The sequence below is a fragment of the Anomaloglossus baeobatrachus genome, chromosome 2, assembly GCF_048569485.1.
Source record: "Anomaloglossus baeobatrachus isolate aAnoBae1 chromosome 2, aAnoBae1.hap1, whole genome shotgun sequence".
Lineage (NCBI taxonomy): Eukaryota > Metazoa > Chordata > Amphibia > Anura > Aromobatidae > Anomaloglossus > Anomaloglossus baeobatrachus.
This window is the reverse complement of record NC_134354.1, coordinates 333,594,135-333,613,499: the sequence shown is the minus strand read 5'-3', so window position 1 is coordinate 333,613,499 and position 19,365 is coordinate 333,594,135. Positions and strand designations below refer to the sequence as shown.

General features: G+C 48.1%; 1 protein-coding gene across 2 annotated transcripts in view; it reads left to right on the top strand.

The window, feature by feature from the left end:
* Positions 1 to 279: 279 nt before the first annotated feature.
* Positions 280 to 19,365, top strand: part of LOC142289982 (membrane-bound glycerophospholipid O-acyltransferase 2-like) — a 116,739-nt gene continuing 97,653 nt past the window's right edge. Inside the window, exon 1 of one of the 2 annotated variants that reach the window (XM_075333926.1) lies at positions 280 to 412. In XM_075333926.1, coding sequence (XP_075190041.1) covers positions 335 to 412 — 78 coding nt within the window. In that variant the 5' untranslated portion in view covers positions 280 to 334. Of the gene's footprint in view, positions 413 to 16,566; positions 16,624 to 19,365 lie in introns of those variants that run through there. The other variant, XM_075333927.1, reaches the window with a different exon arrangement.

Below are 19,365 nucleotides of genomic sequence, written 5' to 3'. Positions count from 1 at the left end.
AGGGTGCTCCAATCTCCCAATCAGTGCAGCCACCAGCAGTCATCGCCTCTCCTGCAGAGAATCCGGTGGATATAATGTACATGAGGACACCATCTCCTGGAGACTCCCCAGTCCTGGCTGCCTTTCCTTCAGCTGTCACCTGTAAATACCTGACGTACCCTCCCTCCATTCATAGCTGCAGGGTGCAGCCCTGGCAGTGTTGCCCCGTCAGTCATTGTGCTTTTCGGGTGTGGTGTGTGGGCGGGTGTCGTAGTAGGTAAAGTGTCAGTGCAGGACGGGTGTGGAGAACATCTCTCAGGAAGAGGCTGAGTACAGGCGGAGGGAGAGAAGGAATATGAAGGAAGCAGGGCATTCTCATGGGGCGCCCCTGCATCTTGTGAGGCAAATGCTGCGGAGCCTTCCCACAGAACAGGTGTGTATGACTGCGAGTGACTGTCCCCAGTGATGGGGATTCCCCTGCCTATAGCCCCTGACTAGGAATGAATGACAGTGACAGAGCTGCTCCACGGACTCGAGTTCTGGAAATGGATGGAAGTGAGCGGCCCCGGTCCGGTAAACAGTGCACGGCTCCTGGCAGCGTCCATTATCTTCTTATAGCCCACTGTCACCAGCAATGGCGCTTCACAAACAAATGTAAAGTTACGGCGGAGCGCAGGGAGGCGCCGGGTGTAAAGGGAAATGTCTGCGGAGAGCCGCCTGACGGTGACGTCACTGAGCGCCAGAATCCGTGTCCCCGCTTCCCACAGTGTCAGTACCGTGCAGGGTGTACACTGTGGGCTCATGTACTTATACCAGCTTTCTGGGTGCAGGGTGTACACTGGGCTCATGTACTTATACCAGCTTTCTGGGTGCAGGGTGTACACTGTGGGCTCATGTACTTATACCAGCTTTCTGGGTGCAGGGTGTACACTGTGGGCTCATGTACTTATATCAGCTTTCTGGGTGCAGGGTGTACACTGTGGGCTCATGCACTTATACCAGCTTTCTGGGTGCAGGGTGTACACTGGGCTCATGTACTTATACCAGCTTTCTGGGTGCAGGGTGTACACTGGGCTCATGTACTTATACCAGCTTTCTGGGTGCAGCGTGTACACTGGGCTCATGTACTTATACCAGCTTTCTGGGTGCAGGGTGTACACTGTGGGCTCATGTACTTATATCAGCTTTCTGGGTGCAGGGTGTACACTGTGGGCTCATGTACTTATACCAGCTTTCTGGGTGCAGGGTGTACACTGTGGGCTCATGTACTTATACCAGCTTTCTGGGTGCAGGGTGTACACTGTGGGCTCATGTACTTATATCAGCTTTCTGGGTGCAGGGTGTACACTGTGGGCTCATGTACTTATATCAGCTTTCTGGGTGCAGGGTGTACACTGTGGGCTCATGTACTTATACCAGCTTTCTGGGTGCAGGGTGTACACTGTGGGCTCATGTACTTATACCAGCTTTCTGGGTGCAGGGTGTACACTGTGGGCTCATGTACTTATACCAGCTTTCTGGGTGCAGGGTGTACACTGTGGGCTCATGCACTTATACCAGCTTTCTGGGTGCAGGGTGTACACTGTGGGCTCATGTACTTATACCAGCTTTCTGGGTGCAGGGTGTACACTGTGGGCTCATGTACTTATACCAGCTTTCTGGGTGCAGGGTGTACACTGTGGGCTCATGCACTTATACCAGCTTTCTGGGTGCAGGGTGTACACTGTGGGCTCATGTACTTATACCAGCTTTCTGGGTGCAGGGTGTACACTGTGGGCTCATGTACTTATATCAGCTTTCTGGGTGCAGGGTGTACACTGTGGGCTCATGTACTTATACCAGCTTTCTGGGTGCAGGGTGTACACTGTGGGCTCATGCACTTATACCAGCTTTCTGGGTGCAGGGTGTACACTGTGGGCTCATGTACTTATACCAGCTTTCTGGGTGCAGGGTGTACACTGTGGGCTCATGTACTTATACCAGCTTTCTGGGTGCAGGGTGTACACTGTGGGCTCATGTACTTATATCAGCTTTCTGGGTGCAGGGTGTACACTGTGGGCTCATGTACTTATATCAGCTTTCTGGGTGCAGGGTGTACACTGTGGGCTCATGTACTTATACCAACTTTCTGGGTGCAGGGTGTACACTGTGGGCTCATGTACTTATACCAGCTTTCTGGGTGCAGGGTGTACACTGTGGGCTCATGTACTTATATCAGCTTTCTGGGTGCAGGGTGTACACTGTAGTCATGTACTTATATCAGCTTTCTGGGTGCAGGGTGTACACTGTGGGCTCATGTACTTATACCAGCTTTCTGGATGCAGGATGTACACTGTGGGCTCATGTACTTATACCAGCTTTCTGGGTGCAGGGTGTACACTGTGGGCTCATGTACTTATACCAGCTTTCTGGGTGCAGGGTGTACACTGTGGGCTCATGCACTTATACCAGCTTTCTGGGTGCAGGGTGTACACTGTGGGCTCATGTACTTATATCAGCTTTCTGGGTGCAGGGTGTACACTGTGGGCTCATGTACTTATATCAGCTTTCTGGGTGCAGGGTGTACACTGTGGGCTCATGTACTTATACCAGCTTTCTGGGTGCAGGGTGTACACTGGGCTCATGTACTTATACCAGCTTTCTGGGTGCAGCGTGTACACTGGGCTCATGTACTTATACCAGCTTTCTGGGTGCAGGGTGTACACTGTGGGCTCATGTACTTATACCAGCTTTCTGGGTGCAGGGTGTACACTGTGGGCTCATGTACTTATACCAGCTTTCTGGGTGCAGGGTGTACACTGTGGGCTCATGTACTTATACCAGCTTTCTGGGTGCAGGGTGTACACTGTGGGCTCATGTACTTATACCAGCTTTCTGGGTGCAGGGTGTACACTGTGGGCTCATGCACATATACCAGCTTTCTGGGTGCAGGGTGTACACTGTGGGCTCATGCACTTATACCAGCTTTCTGGGTGCAGGGTGTACACTGTGGGCTCATGCACTTATACCAGCTTTCTGGGTGCAGGGTGTACACTGTGGGCTCATGTACTTATACCAGCTTTCTGGGTGCAGGGTGTACACTGTGGGCTCATGTACTTATACCAGCTTTCTGGGTGCAGGGTGTACACTGTGGGCTCATGCACTTATACCAGCTTTCTGGGTGCAGGGTGTACACTGTGGGCTCATGTACTTATACCAGCTTTCTGGGTGCAGGGTGTACACTGTGGGCTCATGTACTTATATCAGCTTTCTGGGTGCAGGGTGTACACTGTGGGCTCATGTACTTATACCAGCTTTCTGGGTGCAGGGTGTACACTGTGGGCTCATGCACTTATACCAGCTTTCTGGGTGCAGGGTGTACACTGTGGGCTCATGTACTTATACCAGCTTTCTGGGTGCAGGGTGTACACTGTGGGCTCATGTACTTATACCAGCTTTCTGGGTGCAGGGTGTACACTGTGGGCTCATGTACTTATATCAGCTTTCTGGGTGCAGGGTGTACACTGTGGGCTCATGTACTTATATCAGCTTTCTGGGTGCAGGGTGTACACTGTGGGCTCATGTACTTATACCAGCTTTCTGGGTGCAGGGTGTACACTGTGGGCTCATGTACTTATATCAGCTTTCTGGGTGCAGGGTGTACACTGTAGTCATGTACTTATATCAGCTTTCTGGGTGCAGGGTGTACACTGTGGGCTCATGTACTTATACCAGCTTTCTGGATGCAGGGTGTACACTGTGGGCTCATGTACTTATACCAGCTTTCTGGGTGCAGGGTGTACACTGTGGGCTCATGTACTTATACCAGCTTTCTGGGTGCAGGGTGTACACTGTGGGCTCATGTACTTATACCAGCTTTCTGGGTGCAGGGTGTACACTGTGGGCTCATGCACTTATACCAGCTTTCTGGGTGCAGGGTGTACACTGTGGGCTCATGTACTTATACCAGCTTTCTGGGTGCAGGGTGTACACTGTGGGCTCATGTACTTATACCAGCTTTCTGGGTGCAGGGTGTACACTGTGGGCTCATGCACTTATACCAGCTTTCTGGGTGCAGGGTGTACACTGTGGGCTCATGTACTTATACCAGCTTTCTGGGTGCAGGGTGTACACTGTGGGCTCATGTACTTATATCAGCTTTCTGGGTGCAGGGTGTACACTGTGGGCTCATGTACTTATACCAGCTTTCTGGGTGCAGGGTGTACACTGTGGGCTCATGCACTTATACCAGCTTTCTGGGTGCAGGGTGTACACTGTGGGCTCATGTACTTATACCAGCTTTCTGGGTGCAGGGTGTACACTGTGGGCTCATGTACTTATACCAGCTTTCTGGGTGCAGGGTGTACACTGTGGGCTCATGTACTTATATCAGCTTTCTGGGTGCAGGGTGTACACTGTGGGCTCATGTACTTATATCAGCTTTCTGGGTGCAGGGTGTACACTGTGGGCTCATGTACTTATACCAACTTTCTGGGTGCAGGGTGTACACTGTGGGCTCATGTACTTATACCAGCTTTCTGGGTGCAGGGTGTACACTGTGGGCTCATGTACTTATATCAGCTTTCTGGGTGCAGGGTGTACACTGTAGTCATGTACTTATATCAGCTTTCTGGGTGCAGGGTGTACACTGTGGGCTCATGTACTTATACCAGCTTTCTGGATGCAGGATGTACACTGTGGGCTCATGTACTTATACCAGCTTTCTGGGTGCAGGGTGTACACTGTGGGCTCATGTACTTATACCAGCTTTCTGGGTGCAGGGTGTACACTGTGGGCTCATGCACTTATACCAGCTTTCTGGGTGCAGGGTGTACACTGTGGGCTCATGTACTTATATCAGCTTTCTGGGTGCAGGGTGTACACTGTGGGCTCATGTACTTATATCAGCTTTCTGGGTGCAGGGTGTACACTGTGGGCTCATGTACTTATACCAGCTTTCTGGGTGCAGGGTGTACACTGGGCTCATGTACTTATACCAGCTTTCTGGGTGCAGCGTGTACACTGGGCTCATGTACTTATACCAGCTTTCTGGGTGCAGGGTGTACACTGTGGGCTCATGTACTTATACCAGCTTTCTGGGTGCAGGGTGTACACTGTGGGCTCATGTACTTATACCAGCTTTCTGGGTGCAGGGTGTACACTGTGGGCTCATGTACTTATACCAGCTTTCTGGGTGCAGGGTGTACACTGTGGGCTCATGTACTTATACCAGCTTTCTGGGTGCAGGGTGTACACTGTGGGCTCATGCACATATACCAGCTTTCTGGGTGCAGGGTGTACACTGTGGGCTCATGCACTTATACCAGCTTTCTGGGTGCAGGGTGTACACTGTGGGCTCATGCACTTATACCAGCTTTCTGGGTGCAGGGTGTACACTGTGGGCTCATGTACTTATACCAGCTTTCTGGGTGCAGGGTGTACACTGTGGGCTCATGTACTTATACCAGCTTTCTGGGTGCAGGGTGTACACTGTGGGCTCATGCACTTATACCAGCTTTCTGGGTGCAGGGTGTACACTGTGGGCTCATGTACTTATACCAGCTTTCTGGGTGCAGGGTGTACACTGTGGGCTCATGTACTTATATCAGCTTTCTGGGTGCAGGGTGTACACTGTGGGCTCATGTACTTATACCAGCTTTCTGGGTGCAGGGTGTACACTGTGGGCTCATGCACTTATACCAGCTTTCTGGGTGCAGGGTGTACACTGTGGGCTCATGTACTTATACCAGCTTTCTGGGTGCAGGGTGTACACTGTGGGCTCATGTACTTATACCAGCTTTCTGGGTGCAGGGTGTACACTGTGGGCTCATGTACTTATATCAGCTTTCTGGGTGCAGGGTGTACACTGTGGGCTCATGTACTTATATCAGCTTTCTGGGTGCAGGGTGTACACTGTGGGCTCATGTACTTATACCAGCTTTCTGGGTGCAGGGTGTACACTGTGGGCTCATGTACTTATATCAGCTTTCTGGGTGCAGGGTGTACACTGTAGTCATGTACTTATATCAGCTTTCTGGGTGCAGGGTGTACACTGTGGGCTCATGTACTTATACCAGCTTTCTGGATGCAGGGTGTACACTGTGGGCTCATGTACTTATACCAGCTTTCTGGGTGCAGGGTGTACACTGTGGGCTCATGTACTTATACCAGCTTTCTGGGTGCAGGGTGTACACTGTGGGCTCATGCACTTATACCAGCTTTCTGGGTGCAGGGTGTACACTGTGGGCTCATGTACTTATACCAGCTTTCTGGGTGCAGGGTGTACACTGTGGGCTCATGTACTTATACCAGCTTTCTGGGTGCAGGGTGTACACTGTGGGCTCATGTACTTATACCAGCTTTCTGGGTGCAGGGTGTACACTGTGGGCTCATGTACTTATACCAGCTTTCTGGGTGCAGGGTGTACACTGTGGGCTCATGTACTTATACCAGCTTTCTGGGTGCAGGGTGTACACTGTGGGCTCATGTACTTATATCAGCTTTCTGGGTGCAGGGTGTACACTGTGGGCTCATGTACTTATACCAGCTTTCTGGGTGCAGGGTGTACACTGTGGGCTCATGTACTTATATCAGCTTTCTGGGTGCAGGGTGTACACTGTGGGCTCATGTACTTATATCAGCTTTCTGGGTGCAGGGTGTACACTGTGGGCTCATGTACTTATATCAGCTTTCTGGGTGCAGGGTGTACACTGTGGGCTCATGTACTTATATCAGCTTTCTGGGTGCAGGGTGTACACTGGGCTCATGTACTTATACCAGCTTTCTGGGTGCAGGGTGTACACTGTGGGCTCATGTACTTATATCAGCTTTCTGGGTGCAGGGTGTACACTGTGGGCTCATGTACTTATACCAGCTTTCTGGGTGCAGGGTGTACACTGTGGGCTCATGTACTTATACCAGCTTTCTGGGTGCAGGGTGTACACTGTGGGCTCATGTACTTATACCAGCTTTCTGGGTGCAGGGTGTACACTGTGGGCTCATGCACTTATACCAGCTTTCTGGGTGCAGGGTGTACACTGTGGGCTCATGCACTTATATCAGCTTTCTGGGTGCAGGATGTACACTGTGGGCTCATGTACTTATACCAGCTTTCTGGGTGCAGGGTGTACACTGTGGGCTCATGTACTTATATCAGCTTTCTGGGTGCAGGGTGTACACTGTGGGCTCATGTACTTATACCAGCTTTCTGGGTGCAGGGTGTACACTGTGGGCTCATGTACTTATACCAGCTTTCTGGGTGCAGGGTGTACACTGTGGGCTCATGCACTTATACCAGCTTTCTGGATGCAGGGTGTACACTGTGGGCTCATGTACTTATACCAGCTTTCTGGGTGCAGGGTGTACACTGTGGGCTCATGTACTTATACCAGCTTTCTGGGTGCAGGGTGTACACTGTGGGCTCATGTACTTATACCAGCTTTCTGGGTGCAGGGTGTACACTGTGGGCTCATGTACTTATATCAGCTTTCTGGGTGCAGGGTGTACACTGTGGGCTCATGCACTTATACCAGCTTTCTGGGTGCAGGGTGTACACTGTGGGCTCATGTACTTATATCAGCTTTCTGGGTGCAGGGTGTACACTGTGGGCTCATGTACTTATACCAGCTTTCTGGGTGCAGGGTGTACACTGTGGGCTCATGTACTTATACCAGCTTTCTGGGTGCAGGGTGTACACTGTGGGCTCATGTACTTATATCAGCTTTCTGGGTGCAGGGTGTACACTGTGGGCTCATGTACTTATACCAGCTTTCTGGGTGCAGGGTGTACACTGTGGGCTCATGCACTTATACCAGCTTTCTGGGTGCAGGGTGTACACTGTGGGCTCATGCACTTATACCAGCTTTCTGGGTGCAGGGTGTACACTGTGGGCTCATGTACTTATATCAGCTTTCTGGGTGCAGGGTGTACACTGTGGGCTCATGTACTTATATCAGCTTTCTGGGTGCAGGGTGTACACTGTGGGCTCATGTACTTATATCAGCTTTCTGGGTGCAGGGTGTACACTGTGGGCTTATGTACTTATACCAGCTTTCTGGGTGCAGGGTGTACACTGTGGGCTCATGTACTTATACCAGCTTTCTGGGTGCAGGGTGTACACTGTGGGCTTATGTACTTATACCAGCTTTCTGGGTGCAGGGTGTACACTGTGGGCTCATGTACTTATACCAGCTTTCTGGGTGCAGGGTGTACACTGTTGGCTCATGTACTTATACCAGCTTTCTGGGTGCAGGGTGTACACTGTGGGCTCATGTACGTATACCGGCTTTCTGGGTGCAGGGTGTACACTGTGGGCTCATGTACTTATACCGGCTTTCTGGGTGCAGGGTGTACACTGTGGGCTCATGTACTTATATCGGCTTTCTGGGTGCAGGGTGTACACTGTGGGCTCATGTACTTATATCAGATTTCTGGGTGCAGGGTGTACACTGTGGGCTCATGTACTTATACCAGCTTTCTGGGTGCAGGGTGTACACTGTGGGCTCATGTACTTATATCAGCTTTCTGGGTGCAGGGTGTACACTGTGGGCTCATGCACTTATACCAGCTTTCTGGGTGCAGGGTGTACACTGTGGGCTCATGTACTTATATCAGCTTTCTGGGTGCAGGGTGTACACTGTGGGCTCATGTACTTATACCAGCTTTCTGGGTGCAGGGTGTACACTGTGGGCTCATGTACTTATACCAGCTTTCTGGGTGCAGGGTGTACACTGTGGGCTCATGTACTTATATCAGCTTTCTGGGTGCAGGGTGTACACTGTGGGCTCATGTACTTATATCAGCTTTCTGGGTGCAGGGTGTACACTGTGGGCTCATGTACTTATACCAGCTTTCTGGGTGCAGGGTGTACACTGTGGGCTCATGTACTTATACCAGCTTTCTGGGTGCAGGGTGTACACTGTGGGCTCATGTACTTATATCAGCTTTCTGGGTGCAGGGTGTACACTGTGGGCTCATGTACTTATATCAGCTTTCTGGGTGCAGGGTGTACACTGTGGGCTCATGTACTTATACCAGCTTTCTGGGTGCAGGGTGTACACTGTGGGCTCATGTACTTATATCAGCTTTCTGGGTGCAGGGTGTACACTGTGGGCTCATGTACTTATATCAGCTTTCTGGGTGCAGGGTGTACACTGTGGGCTCATGTACTTATACCAGCTTTCTGGGTGCAGGGTGTACACTGTGGGCTCATGTACTTATACCAGCTTTCTGGGTGCAGGGTGTACACTGTGGGCTCATGTACTTATACCAGCTTTCTGGGTGCAGGGTGTACACTGTGGGCTCATGTACTTATATCAGCTTTCTGGGTGCAGGGTGTACACTGTGGGCTCATGCACTTATATCAGCTTTCTGGGTGCAGGGTGTACACTGTGGGCTCATGTACTTATATCAGCTTTCTGGGTGCAGGGTGTACACTGTGGGCTCATGTACTTATACCAGCTTTCTGGGTGCAGGGTGTACACTGTGGGCTCATGTACTTATACCAGCTTTCTGGGTGCAGGGTGTACACTGTGGGCTCATGTACTTATACCAGCTTTCTGGGTGCAGGGTGTACACTGTGGGCTCATGTACTTATATCAGCTTTCTGGGTGCAGGGTGTACACTGTGGGCTCATGTACTTATATCAGCTTTCTGGGTGCAGGGTGTACACTGTGGGCTCATGTACTTATACCAGCTTTCTGGGTGCAGGGTGTACACTGTGGGCTCATGTACTTATATCAGCTTTCTGGGTGCAGGGTGTACACTGTGGGCTCATGTACTTATATCAGCTTTCTGGGTGCAGGGTGTACACTGTGGGCTCATGTACTTATACCAGCTTTCTGGGTGCAGGGTGTACACTGTGGGCTCATGTACTTATACCAGCTTTCTGGGTGCAGGGTGTACACTGTGGGCTCATGTACTTATATCAGCTTTCTGGGTGCAGGGTGTACACTGTGGGCTCATGTACTTATACCAGCTTTCTGGGTGCAGGGTGTACACTGTGGGCTCATGTACTTATATCAGCTTTCTGGGTGCAGGGTGTACACTGTGGGCTCATGTACTTATATCAGCTTTCTGGGTGCAGGGTGTACACTGTGGGCTCATGTACTTATATCAGCTTTCTGGGTGCAGGGTGTACACTGTGGGCTCATGTACTTATATCAGCTTTCTGGGTGCAGGGTGTACACTGTGGGCTCATGTACTTATATCAGCTTTCTGGGTGCAGGGTGTACACTGTGGGCTCATGTGCTGATACATTTATACCAGTCTTGATTTTTTGAAGAGTAAAGTTGCAGTCATCAGCCCTTCTCCATGCAGCCGTGCCCATTGTTATCTCTAGGTGATGTGACGAGTGCTATTAGTTGACTAAGCGCTCATTTAGAAATCAGTGATTTTCTCAGATGAGAAAATCAATCCGAGTTTCAGCAGTATTTTCTTTTCACAGTTTGGTTAGTTTTTACAGAGTTTTGTCAGTTTTTCTTGGATGAATAAAAATTAATAGAGGTTTCTCAGAACTGAAGTCCTCAGTGGTTGATACCTTTTAATGGCTAACTGAAAAGATGGTAATAATTGCAAGCTTTCCAGACTACTCAGGTCTCTTCATCAGGCATGATGGCATCAGGCTAACACGGTACAAAGATATATTTTAGAGGTTTCTCAACATTCTTATATCAAAGTGAGTGAAAAACGGACACGGATGGTACTGTTGTGCTGTCCAGATTTTTCATGGATCCATAGACTTGTACTGCTGATAGTTATGTGAGACTCAGATCAAAGTCAGACAAGTCTCCATGTTTTTGTGCGGTCCACTCGGTCAGCTAAATTTAATTTATGGACATATGAACGTGCCCATACACTGTGCGTGTGATTCTATCTATGAAACAGTCGGTTCGGACTCGTAGGATAGAAACTGACATCTGAATGAGCTCTTATCTGTGAGCCTCAGTATTTGTTTCATTCATCCCCTAAGGCTATGGGCCCACGCTGCGGATTTTGCGTGGATTTTGCCGCGGACTTGCCGCGGATTTACCGCGGATTTTCCGAAAATCTGCAGCAGCGGCACTTCCAAGCCATTTCAATGGCATTTTGGAAATGCTGTGTCCATGCTGCGGATTTTTCCGCGGCGGATTTGCTGCGGATTTTGATCCGGAAAAATCTGCAGCATGTCAATTATTGTTGCGGATTTTGGTGCGGATTTTGGGTATAGAGTGGGGAAAAAAAAAAAAATCCGCATCGAAATCCGCGGCAATTCCGCGGTAAATCCGCGGCAAAAATAAGGTGCGGATTTGCCGTGAAAGTCGCGGATTTTCATGCAGAAAAATCCGCAGCAACATTCTACCGTGGACACATAGCCTAAGGGCTCATCAGAAACCAGTGATTTTTCTCATATGGAGAAAAACAGGCCAAGTTTCATCATAGCTTTTAGGCTATGTGTCCACGTTGCTTTTTACCTGCTTTTTACCTGCTTTTTTGCTGCTTTTTCAACTGCAGCGTTTAATGCCAAAATGGATGTGTTCTTCTATTCAAGCAAAGTCTATGGGAATTTGGGTTTCTTGTGCCCACTATGCAGTTCAAACTGCAGCCTTTTTCTGGTAGAACTTTGGGCAAAAACTCTGCTTTGCAGTTCAAAACGCAAATGGCAAAAACAATTGACATGTCAATTGTTTTTGCCATTTGGGTTATGCACTGCAAAGCTGAGTTTTTGTCCAAAGTTCTGCCACAAAAAGGCTGCAGTTTGAACTGCATAGTGGGCACAAGAAACCCAAATTCCCATAGACTTTGCTTGAAAAGCAGAACACATCCATTTTGGCATTAAACGCTGCAGTTGAAAAAGCAGCAAAAAAGCAGGTAAAAAGCAGGTAAAAAGCAACGTGGACACATAGCCTTAGGGCTCTTTTCCACCTGCGATTTGCATGTGCGAGTGCGATCCGATAAAAAATCTGATTACACTCGCACCAGTGTCGATCCATGAGCCAGTTTTCTCTTTCCTGTTATTTATCCACATGAATCAGGTCTCGGTACAATCACAGCATGCTGCGTTTTACAGTGAGTCTCAGCTCACGCACCCCAACATCGCACTGCACTCGCATGTTATTGCGACTGCAGTGCACTGCATGCAGAGACAGACAACGGAGGAGATGGGAGAAAGTGCTCCATCTTCTCTGCTCCTGTGATGTGATCGAAAGATCACATCACAGTCACATGACCCCCGGCTGACACTCGCAGCAGAAAGTCATTAGCATATCGCTTCCGACGCTCCCACATCAGAAGCTGTACGCAAGTGGAAAAGACCCCTTACCACCAGAGTTTCATCAGTTTTTCTCAGATGAAGAAAAGAACTGATGGAGGTTTCCCAAGCTTCTCAGAAAAAAACAGTAAAAAATGAGCATCACATGGATGGCATTTGTGTTTTGTCCAATTTTTTTCATGGACCCATGGACTTGTATTGGCAAGTTTTGTTCCAATATTTGGACATGTTTGCATGATTTTAAGTGGACCACTCAGTCTGCAACACACAGACATGTGAGCAGCCTCATATTCTATAATAGATACAAGTTCTAGCTGTGACTAAGGCCCCTTTCACACATCAGTTTTTTCTCATCAGTCACAATCCATCAAATTTTGAAAAAAACGGATCAGGCAACTGATGCCGCTGGATCCGTTTTTTTCCCTCTTCGACTTGTATTAGTGATGGATTGCGATGGATGTCCTCATGTTTTATCCATCGTTCGACGGATCCGTCGAAAAATATTTGTCCGTTGGACGGAGACAACAGCCAAAGTAATGTTTTTTGTGTATGTCGAAAAAACGGACAGCGATCCGTCACCTTCCATCATTTGGTAGAATGAAAGCCTATGGGTGCAGGATCTGTCGTCAGCGTCAAATGACGGAATCCGGCGATGTATTCCGCTTTCTTTAACTGAGCGTGCTCCAATTTATTATTTAGCCCCCAGCTAGTCGGATCCGTCGAAAAATGGATCCGTCGCATCAGTTTAGACACAATCTGCGACGGATCTGTCGATCCGTTGAGAAAACGGATTGTGATGTGGCGCCCCTGAATACATCAGGGTGCCACAGGGTACTGCATCCTTACCCAGGGTGCAGGGCCTACCCCCCATGGTTCCAAGTTCCCAGAAACCAGTGTCACCTCCATCAGCAACACAAATCCCAATCAACACCTCACATCATGACCTGTCAGACACACCAGTGGGTTGGTCCAGCTGGAAAAGGGCCACCCATCTAGGGGCCAGGCAGACTGGTGGGAGGGAAGGGAGATAGTCTAATGAGAGCCCTCAAAGAGAGAGGAGTTGGGGAGAGTGAGCTCCCGGGGAGCTAGATCGAGGTTGGGTCGCAGACGGTGGACCAGAGGAGTCGGGGACCGGTAGCAGTGACATTGGATAAGGGTGTGACGGACATAGTCTAGGAGGACTGTCGGCACCAGAAAGCCCATAAGAACTGACTGGTACCAAGCACGACGGGATACAGGACCCTAGGTCAGGAGCCGATTCAACGTCCTGGCAATTAACCTGGAGAGGAAGGGAACCATCAGGGACCTTCCCAGAGAGCTCAGAGACTGGGGGCATCAGCACACTGCAGGGGACAGGGTTTTCCAGAGAAAGCAACCCATTAAAGTCCCAAGTGTCAGCCCTTGGGAGCACATCTTCACTTAAAAACTGGAGAGCGGGACCTTATAGTTTTAGGCTAGAGGGACCCACACGGACACGAAACTGTGCATGGAGGCAGGCTCCGGATTACTATGTGACACCAGTGGGACCAGGTACTTGGACGGGCTTCCCGCAGCGGCACACAGAGAATTTGGTTTACTTGCAGCGTGTGTGTCTCTTTTAGGCTGGGGCCACACGGGGCACTACTGCGATGCTCGCATGAGACTCGGTTCGCACTGGCAGCACAGCAGGAGCCGAGTGTCATGCGAGTGTGCCTGCGTCTGAGGTCCGACCCTGCGAACGGGGGGCGGGCCGGCGATGCGGAGGGGCGGACCAGCGCTGCGGAGGGGCGTTCCGGCACGGACGAGGGGAGGGATTTCTCTCCCTCTCTCCTCCGTAGCTGGCTAGAGCGAGAGAAAAGGGACTCACCTTACAATCGCAGCATGCTGCGATTGTTTTCTCGGTCCAATTAGGGCTGAGAAAATAATCGCTCATGTGCGCTGTCACACAGGCTAGACTTGGTTCGAGGGGATTGCAATGTTTTATCGCACTCCACTCGCACCGATTTTCTCGCCGTGTGGCTTAGGTCTCACAATCCTCATCCAGCACCACGACTACCCACAGTGAGTACCCTGGTTCACTGCACCCTGCGCTCCCAAATAACCACCAACACACCTGAGCCCGGGGCTATCCCTACCTATGGAGGGACTAACATCAGGCTTCTTAACTCCATCTGCCCCGGTACTCCTTACAGTAGCGGCGGTACTCCCATTACCGCAACCCACAGGTGGCGTCACGGACTTCTGCCCTGTAAATATCCCCTTTTACGGATCAAAGTGTCCGCCAAGCTGGGTCAGGACGACCCCCTCGAATCACAATCCCGTATCTGAGCAGCCCGACTAAAACCAGGGCGGTACAGTGACTGATAGAAAAAAACTGATGTGTGAAAGGGGCCTAACACGCATAGAGCACAGATGACAAAAACTGACATCTGCATGAGCCCTTAGGCCACGTACACATTATATGGTGAGCTTTGTACCTCAGTATTTATAAGCCAAAACAGGAGTGAAACAATCAAAGGAAAAGTGTAATAGAAACACGGGCACCACTTCTGTAATATTTATCCACTACTGGTTTTGCCTTACAAATACTGAGATGAAAACCTCACCAAATACTCACTGGGCTTACCAATTCCTTCACACGTCAGCTTTTCTAACACGAGTGCTATCTGTGTGAAGGAGCAATTTATAGACACTCATATCACATATATCATGTTAAAGGTGCTGTTAACAATGGTGCCACCATTGCATCATATTTATTGTGCGCAAATGCTTTTTTACAGGATTTTTCAATGGGTGAAAAGTATTGAGAGAGAGAGAGTTTATATGAGAGGGCGAAGCTCACAGGAAAAATCGCCATAAATATGTGTCTTAGACCTGAGTTCAGTGAAAGAGGTGATTCCATCTAAAATACTTCATAGAGCAAGCGGAGCCCAATATGATAGTCATGCATTACTGTATGCTTCTGTATGGCTTCTGCCCATTCATTCAGTTGGCACCATGTATTTCTATATATTGATGGTATATGAGTGGTGGTTTGAACGACATATTTTAAGAAGTGTTCATCCTAAAGCTGCTTGTCTTGCTCTGTACACACAGCATTTTTGCTTCTCTATAAAGTCTAATGGATATGTTAGCGTTTCTTACTGCCAGAAGGTGGAATAATTGGTGAAGCATATGGTGTGAAAAAAGTACAAAAGCATGAAAAAACATTTAATGCCACAAATCCAAATCAATGTCTTGTTTGATTAAAAGGTGTTTGAAATTATGGTCAACTAAATGCATGAGGTCTATATGAATAGTTATTCCCAGATATCGAATGCCCAATGATGACCAGGCAAATGGATATTTTGGTTGGATAAGGAGCTGATGAGCTTGAGGACGTTACAGCCTCTAATTTGACTGCATTACTCTTCAAATTTGAGGAAGATCCCTCATAACTCAGCTTTCCTAGGATAGTGGGGATCGAGGTATCGAATTGGGTAATCTATAATAATACATGTACTGCAAAAGCAGAGCATTTATATTTCAACTGCTTAATGATAATTCCTTAAATGTTGGGCAGCGTGCACACAGTGAGTATTTGGGTTTTTTACCTCAGTATTTGTAGCCAAAACCAGGAGTGGGTGATAAATATACAGAAGTGGTGACGTGTTTCTATTACACTTTTCCTCTGATTGTTCCACTCCTGGTTTTGGTTACAAATACCGAGGTAAAAACTTTCTAAATAATGTGTGCACGTGGCTTGAGGTTCTCTTGGATGGAGGATAACAAATGTTCCATCAGTAGGCCACCCTTCCTGGTGCCATTGGTGATTGTGAATGGAGTTAACAGTTCCATTTATCTTCTGCCTAGGTGAGGGGTTACATTATATGACCATTACCTTACCTATGAAGGGGTCTTCAATGTTATTTTTTTAAGGAATAATAAATGGACACCCATGCTACTCGATCAAACATCTTTTCAGCATTGGAAGAGAATCATTAAGGGGATTCCTTGTGACTGGGGGTATTTATGAAGTCTAAAGTATTTGCTATAGACTTTAAAGTACTGAATGTAGCTGTATTGAAAAATGTAAAGAAAAAACTCCACCAGAAATGTGTAATTCCTATGAAAAACGTTTCCTGTGAAGTCTGTGCCTGATGACTGACATAAACTACCATTCCAGCATTTTTTGTTGTTTTTGTTTTGGCGCTGGAGTGGTGCTATAAATGTAAGCCACCTGCTCCCAGTATTATACTCACCTGCCACTGTCTTCATCCTTTCTTGTGCCCGGTCTTCTGAGTGGCCCAAAGTCAGAAGTTATGTCACAAGCTCCCTATTCATCTCTAGGAGAGCCTCATTCTGGAGAATCATTGAGTTGTCACCTCCAGCGTGCTCCATGAAACAAATCACAGGAGACCGATGGAAGCGACGGTGATAGAGGATGAAGACAGCACAAGGTAAGTATAAGACAGGGCAGGGAACTTACATTAAAAGCACCACTCCAGCTATTCAATAAAAAAACACTGGAGTGCTGCTTTAGCCCCTTAAGGACAAAGCTGATTTTGTACTGAATGACCGGGCCATTTTTTGCAATTCTGACCAGTGTCACTGACAGGTTATAACTCTAGAACACTTCAGTGGATCCTGGTGATTCTGAGATTGTTTTTTTCGTGATATGTTGTAGTTCAGGATAGTTATACATTTAGGGCGATATTTTTTGGTTTTATTTGTGAAAAAAAATCGAACATTTTGCAATTTTCAAACTTTTAATTTTTATGCCCTTAAACCAGAGAGTTATGTCACACAAAATAGTTAATAAATAACATTTCCCACATGTCTACTTTACATCAGTACAATTTTTGATACAACATTTTTGGGGTTAGGAAGTTAGAAGGGTATAAAGTTCATCAGCAATTTCCCATTTTTTCCAACAAAATGTACAAAACCATGTTTTTAGGTACCACGTCATATTTGAAGTGACTTTGAGAGGCCCAGATGACAAAAAATACCCAAAAGTGACCCTATTCTAAATACTGCACCCCTCAAAGTACTCAAAATCACACCCAAGAAGTTTATTAAGCCTCCAGGTGCTTCACAGGAACTAAAGAAATGTGGAATGAAAAAAAACAAAAATTATCATTTTACCTAAAAATGTTGCTCTAGCTCTAATTTACTAACTTTTAAAAGAAATAACACAATATGGACCCCAAAATATGTTACCTAGTTCTTCTGAGGGTGCTTATACTCCACATGGGGTCAGAAACCTCTGTTTAGACAAATGGAAGGGCCCGGAACAGAAGGAGCAATATTTTAATTTTCAAACACAAATTTAGCTGAAATTTAGCAGGCACCATGTTGCATTTGCAGGGCCCCTAAGATACCTAGACAGCAGAAACCCCCACAAGTGACCCCATTTTGGAAACTAGACACCTCAAGGTTTTTATTCAGGGGTATAGTGAGCATTTTGAACCTACAGGTACTTCACAAAAATGTTGCTATAGTGCAAACTTTCTCACTTTTAGGCTATGTGCGATGACCTGGCGACACTGCGTCCTGCCCTACTGCGGAGATGCGAGTGTTATCCATAGGAGCACACAGCTGCCCGTGCCCACAATCCGGATTCAGGGGATTGCAGACTTCAGCTCTATTCTCCCCGCGGAGAACACTCTCGTCTCCTTAGCACAAATTGACATGCTGATGCTCAGGAAGCCATCCTTCTATTCTCTGCAGCATAAACTGATCAGAAGCACAGTGGGCAGGAGATTTCTAAAAATCCTTCCACTATGCTTGTACTGCACAATGCAGCGTTTTGGATGCAGCAAAAACACTCTGCATCCAAAACGCTGTAAACCCTGATTGTGGGCACATAGCCTAAAAGATAGGATGGATAGATGTCAAACACATATATAATGTCCCATCCCATGCATATTCTAAGCTGGCACCCTTTAGTGACTTTCATGTGGCAATAAAGGGCGTTTAGCCTTGTATTTAGCCCAAAATATAAATAATTTAAAAAACTGACGTGGGGTGCCCCCCGTTTTTGACAATCAGCTATGGTAAAGCAGACGACTGCAAACGACAGTTGACAGCTTCATATTGGCTAGCAATCCAAAACAGAGGATTAATAAATAATTAAAAAAACAAAAACGTTGGTTATCCCCCAAATTGGATTACTAGTCAAGGTAAAACGTAAAGCTGTGGTCTGATATTCTTAGGGTGGCAAGGGCCATGGTTATTTGGCCCTTCTCAGCCTAAAAATAGAAGGCCGCAGCGTATCCCCTTCGCCTGACTCATCCCGTTGCCCTGGTGCGGTGGCAAACAAGCTAATATATATGGGGTCGATACCAGGTTTAATGTCACCTGGGATCAAGCCCAGTAGTTAGTAATGTCGCAGTGTCTATCAGATTCCTGACATTACTGTCAGTAATAAAAAAAGACAACATTTTTTTTCCCTAGTTTCACCAATTTATTGAAAGGAAAAAAAAAATTCGGTACGCCGTAATCCGTTTTGGAGGTCCAATGACTGTTCTGGACCTTCTAGAATATGGGAGGCACGCTCAGTAAACATGTCGCGCCCAGGGATATGGGGTACTTGGTCCCGGGAAGAGTCTCTATTGGGAATGTCACGGTGATGGCCGTTGCCCGGATCCGTGCTCTGGGCCCTTTTTGTAATGGGGTTTATTTACAGGGGATTTAGGTTAGTGTTCATACGTGATGCCACTTGCGGTGTTGCGGCTATAGGTATGGAGCAGCCGCTGCAGAACGTTGCTATTGGGGATGGTGTTAATTGCAGCCTGGATGGTAGTCCATCCGCAAGCAGGGCCGGGCCCCAGAGGATGGGTGCTGTGACGGGCGGCGGAAGAAGGTAGTCCACACAGAGGTATAGTGCTGCTAGGTAGTAACCGGTTACCCGAGGCTGTCTGGTTTCACCTTCAGGTCCCCTTCGTCCCAGTGCCAGTTTAGTACTCTGGTACCTTCTTCCCCTGCACCTATCTCTGATAAATGGGTCCCCATGGCGTAGAGCAACTGTGGGTCCCCGTCCGGTGGTTTGTCCACTTCTGTCCGCCTGTCGGTAGCGTAAACCCTGTGGGGTTGGAGTCTCTGGTCCTGTCCCCGGGTCTCCCTTTGCTACTGAGTCTTCGGATTCTTAGGGTCAGCGAGGTCCTTGATGGTCCCCTCACTGTGCAGTTGTTAACAGG